Here is a 13,059-nt window from a genome sequence, read left to right as displayed (position 1 = left end):
GGCTCTTTTTTGACCAATATCCCACCGGTTCCCTGGCTCTCCACAAACAAAGTCACTTTTTAAATGCTGCGGCCTGCCTTGGTCTCCTTCCCGCAGTGACCTCTCCTCCCTCACCAGCCGCTCTCCCATTGCTCCAGGCCTTAGACCCTGTCTGAACCTGTCTCTACATAATGGAGATCAGTAGCTCATGTCATCTCAGATTTAAGGGTCCAGGATGGAATAGGTGGCCTGTATTTTTTGTCTATCACTTCATCAGCCCTGGAGCCGGATGTTGATGAATGCCCTGATTATCCTCTCACGCAGGTGTTTGCTTTTCACGCTGTACACAATTGGGTTCATCAGGGGTGGGACGAGCAGGTAGATATAACCCAGGAGAGTCTGAAGCAAGGGAAAAGATCCTTCCCCGAATCTGTGTATCACAGACAGGCCCGTCATTGGCATGTAGAAGAGCAGGACGGCACAGAGGTGGGACACGCAGGTGTTCAGGGCCCTAAGACACTCCGCATGGGACGTGATGCTCAGCACTGTTTTGAGGATCATCACATAAGAGAGGAGGATGAGCAGCGAGTCCAGCCCCACTGTCAAGAGTGGAACAGACAAGCCATAGATGCTGTTTACTTTGATATCCAAACAAGCCATCTTCATGACCTCCTGGTTTATGCAGTAGGAATGGGAGAGGACATTAGATCGACAATATTGTAACCGTTGAAGGAGAAAAGGGATTGGGAGTATTACAGCCACCCCTCTTAGAAAACACACCAGTCCTATCTTGCCTATTCTCGGCAGGGTTAAGATGGAAGCATATCTCAGCGGGTCACGGATTGCGATGAAGCGGTCAAAGGCCATCAACAAGAGCACAGATGATTCAATGCATTTAAGCAAGTGGATGAAGAACAGCTGGGCAAAACAGGCATTGAGGCTGATCTCTCTAGAATTAAGCAAGTATATACCCAGTGTCGTTGGCATGGTAGACATCGATAACCCAAAGTCAGTGATGGCCAACATGGAAAGGAAAATGTACATGGGCTCATGGAGGCTTGGATCTGTTTTTATAATGAACAGAATGAATGAATTTCCTACTATCGAAATAACATACATTAAGCAGAAGGGGATAGAGATCCAGAGATGGACGTTTTCCTGCCCAGGTATCCCGGTGAGAAGGAACACTGCAGATTTGAATTTGGTGTCATTGACAGCTGACATAATGTACTGGGCAGGTCCGAGGAGTTCTGAACTTTCCTTCCTGAAAGGAGAAAGAACAGGAGATGAGATGACATTTAGCGAGACATCTTTCTGCTCTCCGTGCAAGTCTAGAGATTCCCAGGAGCTCAAGGAAGATCAGCAAAAACCTAGTCTTGGATTTACACAACAAACAGGAAGATAGGCATTGCCAGAGTGGATCAGACCCATGGTCCATCTAGCCCAGAGGTTCTCAAACTGGGGGTCGGGATCCCTCAGGGGGTTGTGAGGTTTTATATGGGGGGGGGTCGCGAGCTGTCATCTTCCACCCCAAACCCCGCTTTGCCTCCAGGATTTATAATGTTTTTCAATATATAAACAAGTGTTTTTAATGTATAAGGTGGGTCACAATCAGAGGCTTGCTATGTGAAAGGGGTCACCTGTACAATAGTTTGAGAACCACTGATCTAGCCTAGTATCCAGTGGCCAGTTCCAGATGCTTCGGAGGAAGTAGAACCTGCCCTGCAATAGGGAGCTTTGAAATAACCCCCACCCACTAATTAGACAAATTTTGCGATGCAAATCAGGAAGTTTTAGAGGTCATTGAAGAGTTTTTGAAACTATCCTCACTATTCTAATTGGATTTTCAGGTTATCTATATAAACATCCAGTCCCTCTTTGAATCCTACCAAACTCTTGGCCCAACTGATATCTTGTGGCTGGGAGTTCCACAGCCTACTTGAGCACTGTGTGATTTTACAACTGTAACCTTCCCACAGACACTCTTTCTGGCCCCCCACTTCTGAGTGTGGTCCATTTTATCATGAGATGTATGCGAACACATGGGAAGTGCATGGGGAAAACTGTCATTGTATTTATCTGTCCTGCACTGAAGCTATTTATAAATGTATTTTATTGCCTCATTATATATACTTTTTTATATTCTCAAGTCCTGAGAATCCAAATTAAGCAACTGCCTCTTTGCACTACATGAGATACATTCTTAGGCACAAATTCTTAATTCAATAACATTGACTTGAACGGCATCGCTCCAGATTTACATGTATAAATTCAATCAGAACTGGTCTCTGTTAACTTTCCCTTACCAAATGCTCCCGGTGATATACTCTGACCCCGAAAAATCCCCCCAAGAAGAGCTGAAGTTCTTTGCCTGACCTATGTTGACTGAATCCAGAGAGTTCAATCATCCTACAGCCTTCTCTTCATCCTCACAGGACTTGCATCCTCTCCCCATGAGATGGTCTGTAGATATTTGGAAAGTTACAAGCTAATACAGACATTTACTTCATTTGGGCAGATGTGGGGTTAGCGTCACTGTAGCGGGGTGGCTACCCCGCTCATGTCTGAGGGGTTTAAAACAGCCCTGGCAGATGGCTGGGGCAAAGGGAAAAGCTACTGGGCTGATTGGGGAAGTAGCCACAGCTGGGCCACACCCCAATCAGGCCCCAGCTGGCCCTGCCTGTATAAGAAGGCTCGGAGCCAGGAGCCCAAGGAGTCTCTCTCTGCCTTCAGAGGGAGAAGGGCTGGCTGCAGGGAGCAGAGACAGGGTACCTGAGTGGAGCAGGGCTGGGAAAAGGCTGAGGAGCTGGGGAGCTCCAGCCTGGAAAGCCCCAGGCTGCGGCCTAGTGTTAGGCCAGGAGGTACTAGGGGTTGCAGAGGGCAGCCCAGGGCTAGGCTAAGGCAGCAGGTCCAAACCCAACCTTGCCGATGACGAGTGGCCTATACTGCAGTCTGCCCCAGAGAGTGGGGGCTAGATGGGGACTGGCAGTGGCCTTATCCTGAGGTGAGGTGGGGTTAGTGGGTGGGGGATCCCCTGGGAGGGGAGACCTAGCGTGTGAGTGGGTATTGCCGGGGGCAGCACCCAGAGCAAGGGGCACTGGGGTCCTGGGAGGGACACAGGGTCCAGTGCAGAGGACAAGGTGGATCACCGGCCTGCAGAGGGCGCTCCATAGGCTGGTGAGCTAATTCCCTGGATGACCAGCAGGAGGCGCCGCAGGGGTGAGTCTGGACCCTTCTACAGTCACATATGGGCGAATAGTGAAAACACTAGGTTTGTACTAATATCTGGTTGAGTGTGCAAGTTTCTTCAGCCATGCTTGTGTAAGTGATGATGGGCGTAAATTACGTACAGCCACTATTACACTCCCCTTTTCTGCACCTGAGCTGTACTCTGCTGAAACAGAGACCAGCAGTTCTGTTCTCTCATGACTTTACTTTTTGGAAAGTGTTGCGCAGGTATTGCAGAGGGATTGTGTTCTTGACCCTGAATGTAAGTATTGGAAACAGCTACTGGTTAGTTAACAGGTGATGGAATTATACAACTGTTCACTGAACAAAGGGTTAATAGCACAAACCCAGTGCAAACAGTATGTGGAGTACTTCTGAAATACTTTCTAAAGCCAAAGCCATTAAGCAGTAAAGTTACCCCTGCTCCTTCCTGTAGAGATTCCAACAACTCTGCTGCTGGCTTTGAATACTCATTCATTTCACTAAAGTTTGGTTTCTAATATTTGTATTAGAATGAAAAGTTTTGGCATAACATCTACACATCTGTACTTTAGTACACAGATGTCCACCAATCATTTCCCCTGTGATCTTCTTTCAGAGATGATTTCTCAGGTTAAAGTGGGACATAAAATATACCGTCTGTCATCTAGATTTCTTCACAACCTGAAAAGATCACAGCGTCTCCGCCCTCATTCAGTCGCTTGTCAGCAAACAAAAGCCTAGTAGGTCCTCTGTCCCTGACTTAATAGCTGACGGGTTTTCCTCGGGTTCTGTTCTGTCAGTCTGAAGACTGTATCTGGAGTAGTTACAGGCATTGGGATCAGTATATATATCACTCTCTAGTACATAGTAACTCCAACACCTGGTTATTTCCAGGCTCCAGCCACGTTACACAGCCTGTATTGCCAGCGCTGGGAGTCTGTCCATATGTGGGGCAGCTGTTGCTGAGAGGCTGTTCAGGCTGATATACACAGACACTGCTGGGGAAATATGAAGCCTCTCTGACTGCCTGTGACCCCATCAGAGTGGGAGGGCTTGGGGTCACAGACATGTACTGACTAGTGTTTAAAAAACCCTCTTATTCCCCCATGTTATGCTTTATTCCTACTGTTCAGATTAAAGAGTGTCTGGTTCAAGAAGGCTGACTGATCACTCGTCTCAGCATTAGTCACATGCTCACAAAGGGAAGAACCACAGGTCCCGAACCCACTGGGACCTGCTGGCCAAGCACAGTCCCCCCAGAATGTGCTGTAGCCCAGAGCCCAGTCTGAGGGTGGGAGAATGGTGGAAGTCCGCCCCATGAAAGGGCAGGGTACGATTCCTGATGTCTTTCACTCAGAGACCAGAGAGGGGGCAGAGATGCAGGTAGCCCTGTAACTGTGAAGGGTACCTACCGTGTAGAAGTGCTGGAGCCTTCAGCCAGTCAGGAAACAGAAATATGCCTCATCTGACCTGTTGCCACAGAGCAACGCAATCTGAATTCCTGCCTTCACAATCAACCCGGAGAGAAAACCCTTTGAAAATGGGTTTGCTGATTAAATTTCCATGAGCAAATACACCTGAGGTGACTTGGGGCACTGGAGTTTTAACACTCCGAGTTTGCTTTGAGTGTTAGATTTCTGTGTAGCTTGAATAACCCACCTTGGAGCATGGGCAGATGTAGGGGAGGGATTCCCAAGCTACCTACTGCTGCCTGCCCTCCAGCCCCTGACAATGAGTCACTCTGAGAACCCAGCTGAGTCCTCTGCCGCTGCACAGAATATCTGCAAATGGAAACAGCTTGCAGCCTTTCCCCTTCACTTTGCATCTTAAAGATAGTGAAACCTGCCAACGTACCCAATTCCTGCTAAACAAGGAGCCGCTGACACCAGAGGTTTTCACCCTAAAGGACAAGTGTCATCAGGTAGGTTACACAGGCAGCAGGCAGTGTCTGTTAAGATAGGGAGGCAGCTGCCTTTATGAAGCATGCCTGCACATTCCCTTGGGGGCCACTTGGACATCAGGGAACCTCAGCTGCTTGGCTTCGTGTGCACCAGCTTTAACCCCGTCACAGCCAATGGCAAACTGCAGGAGGCCAAATCACAGGAGACCTGTGGTGATCTTACCCACCTGGACTGCAGCACAAGCCCTGCTGCAGGCTCTATTCCTGGAATCCGGGCTTGTCATCACTAAGGCTCCGTGTTTGTGCCAGCAACTGGGATTTTATTGGGCTTCTCACACAATTTCCTCTCTTTCTTAGAGCCCCAACTTCTGGAATATAGACACTGTGCAGGAATCTCAGCTTTCCAAAGAATTTTTTTTTTTAAATGAGTTGCAGAAAAGCTAGAAACCCTGAATCAATTGCCCCCCAAAAGGCTGAGAAACCAAAGACACGTGAAAACGACCTCCACATTAGTGCATATTTATATCCCATTATTTTTAATCCAATCGTATTGTTTTTTGGGGGTGTGGCTCGTACCTGTTGAATGAGGCTTGGTGATACTGTAACTCAGACCGCTGTGACAGATTGTCTAGATGTTGGTAGGGTGGGCATTCGATTTTGGAGGGATAGCAGAAATTCCAAACATATTGCTTGTCATGTGCTGAAGGGGGAGATGTACTGGGAGGAGGGGGCTCCACAGAGATGAGAAGGCTGGTTAGAGTAGCTGATGGGCACAATATCCCGGTCATAGACTGGGCAGAACGTTTTGACGTTTCCATACGCAGAGTGCAGCCAGATGACAAGCCTCCAATTTCTCTTGGGGATCCAGGCAGCTGCAGCTAGGAAGCATCATGGGGACTGAGCTCTCCGAGAAAAATGATTAGTTTTCTTTGAAAACTTACCCGAAAAAAATGGGTGAAAAGGAAACATTTTAGTTTAGATAAAAAAATTGTGTGTGTGTGTGTGGGGGGAAAACTCTCTTTTCCAGCCCAGATTTAGCACAAACCATGAGCCTCTATCACTCGTGCTACAGAACCACACCCCTAGATAGCAGCAGTAGCTGCCCCTCAGCCTCCCACACTGAGGAACCCCTGGATGTCGCTAGGGTGGGGCTATGCCAGCTCCATAACAGAGGAACCCCTGGATGTCGCTAGGGTGGGGCTATGCCAGCTCTATAACAGAGGGATCCCTGGAAAAGGCTTTTCTGCAGCAGCCCATCCATCTGTGTAACACTTTATGAACATAAGAACGGCCATATTGGGTCAGAGCAATGGTTCATCTACCCCCAGTGTCCTGTCTTCTGACAGTGGACGGTGCAGACTCTTCAGAGGGAAAGAACAATTATCAAGTGATCCATCCCCTGTCGTCTGCTCCCAGCTTCTCGCAGTCAGAGGTTTAGAGACACCTGGGGCATGGGGCTGCGTCCCTGCGCATCTTGGCAAATAGTTATTGATGGACCTATCCTTCATCAACTTATCTAATTCTTTTTCAGACCCAGTTATTATTTTATATATAAATGCACACACAGGAAGCAAGGCCATGCACATTCTTAATAGAAATTGGTGTGATCCAAGCCCAGCTCCAAATACCTGCTGCTAGCTCTCTATTGGACCCCAAAAACCCTCTCCCCCAGGTCCAGCTACCCCCAAACTTGGTGATGATGGACATTTGAATGCAGGGTGTGAGGTCTATCTCCAGCACTACAGCAGTTCTCAGTGCTCCTAGAGCGAGTGGGGGTCAGGACTAGAGTGAGGGGCAGCCCAGCAGGGCTCAGTTCGGCCAGGCAATGCTCTCCAGAACCTTCGCTCTCTGAAAGCACGTCCTGATTCTCCCTCTTGCTGCTGAGGTGCAGGAGGGGCCCAGAACTCCCTCATCAAAGGGTGCTGTGCTAATGACAGGCCTCATCACCAAGGGGTGTTGGGAAGGGTTCAGGTTCTCCACCCAATACCCCAAATCATCCTTATGAGACACACAGAGCTGAAATCTCACTAGCTGTGGCCTCAATTATTGTAGCATCCGAGCACCTCGCAATCTGCTATCATGAAGCAATGGGAAGCAAGTCACCACATGAATTTGATAACAGACTGTTACCCAGCAGCTCTGTGTTCTTGGGGAACCAGGGCGCAGTACCCAACCTGTCTGAATCATGAAAGACCTTCCTGCCGCCCAGCCTCTGCGTGAACCAAAACCGATCAGAAGAAAGACTTACCAAAAGCAACGAAAGGCCGTGGGAGACGCACCTAAACTCCTGGGATAAGGGTGACAGGACTAAGGAAACTCCCCTAGCCTCATTTGCATCGAAGATGGGACAAGGAGGCATCTCCATTAGCATACCGAATGGAGAATAAAGATTCCAAGGCAAGAACCACATGGAACTCAGGGACCAGAAAAGCAGGGAAGCACTGCATGATGGGGGATCTCTGCTCCAGATGTTAATGAACCCACGCCTGCACACAGTTGGGGGGGGAAGGATAGCTCAGTGGTTTGAGCATTAGGCTGCTAAACCCAGGATTGTGAGTTCAATCTTTGAGGGGGGATCTGGGGCAAAATCAGTACTTGGTCCTGCTAGTGAAGGCAGGGGACTGGACTCAATGACCTTTCAGGGTCCCTTCCAGCTCTATGAGATAGGTATATCTCCATATATTATAGTAATAAATCCTTTATTAGTATCCAAAATAGTGAAGCTCCCTAATTGCATTGTGAGCTTCCTCCATGGAACACCACCTCAAGCCAGGAATGATTAGCTCCCATTGTCTAGCCTGAACAAAACAACTTTGGTATTCTCCCTTGAGCCATCAGTTTACACATAAACAAATCTAGTGTTCCCCCTTGAACCATTGCTGTTTCTCTACAAAAACCCCTACCCATGCTCAGGAAAGTTTTCTGATGCCTGGGTCCAAAATCTGCATCAGTTCTATTCGGACTTCATCTTCTCATGACTGACCATGCTGGGGGATCTGCCTGTTTCCAGCACTCTGAACCCTCAGCTATCACCACCACCTGGGACCCCTGATCGATTCAAGCTTCCCAGTATGGGAGAACTGAGCGCCCTCTGTCTCTAGGTATAGCCTTCTGACCCTGACGTGTGTGATCAGTTATAGTTTTCTAAACCTGACTTTTATAATCAAGTTTAAGTTAGATTTAATATTATAACTGCTTTGTTTGTTTGGCTCCCCTGTGGTTATTACCGGCAATAAATAACTTTCATGATTAAGCTGGTTGCTTCTCTCGCTCTCCCTTGAGGGTGTGTTTGGTTTCCTCATTCGCTCTGCAGCAACGCTTCTCATACCCAAGCTAAGAGATCCCTGCAGCGCCCAAAAATCCTGTAGGGTTTGCTCATCAGGTGGGTCACTACCAGAACAATTGTAATATGAAAGTGGGGATAGAGACATGCTGAACCTGGGACATATGAGGGTGGCAGCTTGGAAGTGCTGCTCGACCCAGCCTGCTCAGGTGTGCTCGATTCCAGTGCAGTGCCCATGTCATATGAGGGTGACAGTTTGAAGGTGCTGTGCGACCCAGCCTGCTGAATCCAAGGGCCTTTGAGGGTGACAGCTTGGAAATGCTGCTCGACCTAGCCTACTGAGTCCAGAGATATATAAGGGGTCAGCCTGGGGGTGCTGATTAACCCGGTCCTCTCAGACACACGCTCTGTTAATGTGTGTGTGTGTTTGTCTGATTCTGGGGCTGGAAGATCCCAGCCCTGTGGACCTAGGACACAAGCAATACATTGATAGAAGTACAGACCGCCCCCCACCCCCCCAGAAGAGTAACCCTAATAAATGAGCATACCCCAAAGAAATGGGCAAAGCTGGTAACAAGACTTTCTGCAGCCTGCATATCTAATAAAATGCCTCTAAAGGAAACAGAACCACCGTATATTAATTTGCTTGTTAACCATTCTATAACAGCAGTTTGGGGTAAAGTAATAATTCATGTCAACCCCGAGAGCACTCTTGCAGAAGTGCTGGACTTATTGTCTAAAGCCTATAGCTATATTCAAACTCAAACCAAAAGAACTCACCCTCCTATAGCAGTTGTTCAAGGAGCTTCAGGTAAATGAATAATAATTAAATAAAAGGCCCATTGTCTCTACTTCTTTGTGCTGTTTATTAATAAACCTCTTTCTTAGAAGGAGACTGGTGGTGACTGTATTGCTCTGGTCACAAGCACTCAAAGGGAAGAGGCTGAGGTGTCCAGTCAGATCTGCTTGGTGATAAGCATTTAGCGTAGATGGGGTGTTGAACCCAACTGGAAAAGTGGGACAATTGTGAGATTCCACCACAAGACAGGAAAGGACCTGGCTTAGAGGGTAAAGAGGCCATACATCCTGGTTTTACTGTGACAATCCCAATTCTTCTTGGTCAGCATATATCCTTCTTGAGTGCCCATAAGTATTCAGAGTAACAACTTTTTAAAGTTGTATCCAAGATAAAGATCTGCTCAAGACAAAGATTCATAAAATATAAGGCCAGAAGGAACCATTGGGTCATCTAGTCCAGAGGTTCTCAAACTTGGGGAGAGGGAGTATTTGGAGGAGGGAGGGGCATGAGTTGCATTCAGGAAAAAACCTTACTGTGCACATTATACCCCCAGCAATGAAAAACTACAAAGATGATTCCTCCAAAATGATCCAGTCCTCAGCTGGTGCTGTGTATTTGACTCTAGATGGCATTGTGCAGTTTGACGGATTTCTGTTAAGCTTGTGGAGCTTTATACAAAGTTGTTGCCATCTGCACGTGAAGCAGTTTGCTACAGCACAGTGTGCACATTTAATTGAAAGCATGGACCACAATTATAGTTTTGCTTTCGCTCTAATTACAATGGCTCATTGGCTCATTTGTGCAACAACAACAACAACAAAAAACGTCAAGTGAAAAATAAAGAAGCTGAAACTGATACAAGTGAAGCCTCGCACACACATATATCAGTATATGTTTTTCTATGGTGCGGGGGGGGGGAAATCTTACAGACACAAAGAAGTGGGGGTATGATCAATTAAGTTTGAGAACCACTGGTCTACTCTGACCTCCTGTATATCACACGCTGCACAATTTCACCCATTTACCCCGATACAGAACCCAATGACTTGTGTTTGACTAACGCAGGGGTAGGCAACCTATGGCACGCGTGCCGAATGTGGCACGCGAACTGATTTTCAGTGGCACTCACACTGCCGTGGTCCTGGCCACCGGTCTGAGGGGCTCTGGATTTTAATTTAATTTTAAATTAAGCTTCTTAAACATTTTAAAATCCTTATTTATTTTACATACAACAATAGTTTAGTTATATATTATAGACTTATAGAAAGAGACCTTCTAAAAACATTAAAATGTATTACTGGCACACGAAACCTTAAGTCAGAGTGAATAAATGAAGACTGGGCACACCACTTCTGAAAGGTTGCTGACCCCTGGACTAACGCATAACTTGTGTTCCTCTAAAACGTATCCAGTCTTTGTTTGGAGGTATCAGAAGAATCCACCACCTCCCTTGCGAGTTTGTTCCACTGGTTAAGCACCCTCACTTTTAAAAATGTGGCTTCAGTTCTAGGCTCTTCCACAGACTTCTTCTGTGACCTTGGGCAACTCACCTAGTCCTTCTTTGCTGCAGCAATATGTGTTTTCATATGGCTCAATGTAGAGGTTTCCATCTTGAAACAAGGGATGCAGGCCATCCTTAATGGATGGGGGACCCAAAACTCAGAAGCAGTGACTCTAAAAAAGAATGGAGAGTCATAATCAGCTGAACATGAGCTCCCAGTGTGGCACTATGGCCAAAAAAGGTAGTGCAATCTGGGATGTCCAACCAGGGGAATGTCGAGTAAAAGCAGAGAGGTTATTTTACCTCTGTATTTGGCACTGGTGTGACCATTACTGGAATTTTGTGACCAGTTCTGGTGGCTACAGTTCAAGAAGTATGTTGATACACTGGAGAGGGTTCAGAGAAGAGCCATGAGATTGATTAAATATTAGAAAACCTGCCTTCCTTAGCCGTAACTTTTGAAATCAAGACACTGTATGAATATCTGCTTTTAGTTTTCATTAAAAAGTTTCTTTAAAAAAGTGAATAGCAGAAAATCTAGAAAACCTAAAGCAGGTGACCCCAAAGGATCAGAAACCAATGGCAAATGAAAAAGAAAATCATATAAGTATATTTTTAAATCTCATGAATTTTAAATCAATCTCATGATTTTTAGGGGGAGTGACTCATAATTTTTGAATGGGCTTGACAATATTGCATACCTAGTTCAAAATAACTGATGGGCATTTAGCAAAACTCACAAAGAATAACAATTTTTTTCAAAGTACATCAGAAGCAGTAAGCCTTGCAAAGAATCAGTGAGGCCACTGGATGAGTGAGATGCTAAAGGAGCACTCAAGGAAGATGGGGCTCTTGCGGAGAGGCTAAATGAATTATTTGCATTGGTCTTCACTGCAAAGCATGTGAGGGAGATTTCCACACCTGAGCTATTCTTTTTAGGTAACAGATGTGCGAAACTGTCCCACGTTGAGGTGTCAGTAGAGGAGGTTTTGGAACAAACTGTTAAATTAAACAGTATTAAATCACGAGGACCAGATGGGATTCACCCAAGAGTTCTGAAGAAACTCAAATACCAAATTGCAGAACTACTAACTGTAGTATGTAACCTATCACTTAAATCAGCCTCTGTACCAAAGGACTGGCAGATAGCTCACGTGATGCTGATTTTTAAAATAGGCTCCAGAGGTGATCCTGGTAATACAGGCCAGTAAGCCTAACTTCAGAACCAGGCAAATTGGTTGAAACTATAGTAAAGAGCAGAATTATCAGTCAAGTAAATGAACACGATTTGTTGGGGTAGAATCAACACAGCTTTTCCAAGGGAAATCATGCCTCATCAATCTATTAGAATTTTTGAGTGTGTCAACAGACATATGAGCAAGGGTTATCCAGGGCATATAGTGTAACGGACTTTCAGAAAGCCTTAGACAAGGTCCCTCACCAAAGGCTCTTAAGAAAAATAAGCAGTCATGGGGTTAAAAGGAAGGTCCTCTCCTGGATCAGTAACTGGTTAAGAGATAGTAAACAAAGGATAGGAATAAATGATCAGTGTTCAGAATGGAGAGAGCTAAATAGTGGTGTCTCACAGAGATCCATACTGGGACCAGTCATATTCAACATATTCATAAATGATCTGCAAAAGTGGATAAACAGTGAGGTGGCAAAATATCCAGATAATAAAAAAAAATCTGTTCAAGATAGTTAACTCCAAAGCTGATTATTACGAGTTACAAAGGGATGTCACAAAGCTGGGTGACTGGGCAATAAAATTGCTGATGAAATTCAGTGTTGATAAGTGCAAAGTAATGCACATTGGAAAACATAATCCCAACTATACGTATAAAATGATGGAGTCTAAATTAGCTGTTACCACTCAAGGAAGAGCTCTTGGAATCATTGTGGATACTTCTCTGAAAACATCAACTCAATGTGCCACAGCAGTCAAAAAAGCCAACAGAATGTTGGGAACCATTAAGAAAGGCATAGATAAAAAGACAGAAAATATATTGCCTCTATATAAACCCATGGTATACCCCCACCTTGAATACTGTGTGCAGTTCTGGTTGCCCCATCTCACAAAATTATACTTGAATTTGAAAACATTCAGAGAATGGTGACAAAAATGTTTAAGGGGCATGGAACAGCTTCCAGGTGAAGAGAGATTAAAAAGACTGGGACTGTTCAGCTGGGAAAAAACATGACAAATGGGGGATATGATAGAGGTCTATAAAGTCATGAGTGATGTGGAAGAAGTAAATAAGGAAGTGTTATTTATCCCATCACAAGAACCAGAGTTCACCCAATAAAGTTAATAGGCAGCACATTTAAAACAAAAAAAAGAAAGCACTTTTTCACACAACACACAGTCAACCTGTGGAACTCATTGT

General features: G+C 45.7%; 1 protein-coding gene across 1 annotated transcript; it reads right to left on the bottom strand.

The window, feature by feature from the left end:
- Positions 1-252: 252 nt before the first annotated feature.
- LOC135873484 (olfactory receptor 51G2-like) lies at positions 253-1,203 on the bottom strand. The gene has a single exon (XM_065398010.1). The coding sequence runs from the start codon at positions 1,201-1,203 to the stop codon at positions 253-255; it is 951 nt and encodes a 316-aa protein (XP_065254082.1).
- Positions 1,204-13,059: the final 11,856 nt, after the last annotated feature.

The sequence above is a fragment of the Emys orbicularis genome, chromosome 1, assembly GCF_028017835.1.
Source record: "Emys orbicularis isolate rEmyOrb1 chromosome 1, rEmyOrb1.hap1, whole genome shotgun sequence".
NCBI lineage: Eukaryota > Metazoa > Chordata > Testudines > Emydidae > Emys > Emys orbicularis.
This window is presented reverse-complemented; position numbering and strand designations above follow the sequence as displayed.

Excerpts from the sequence above, each read along its gene's own strand:
- LOC135873484 (XM_065398010.1), bottom strand. The coding sequence starts at position 1,203 with ATGTCAGCTGTCAATGACACCAAATTCAAATCTGCAGTGTTCCTTCTC.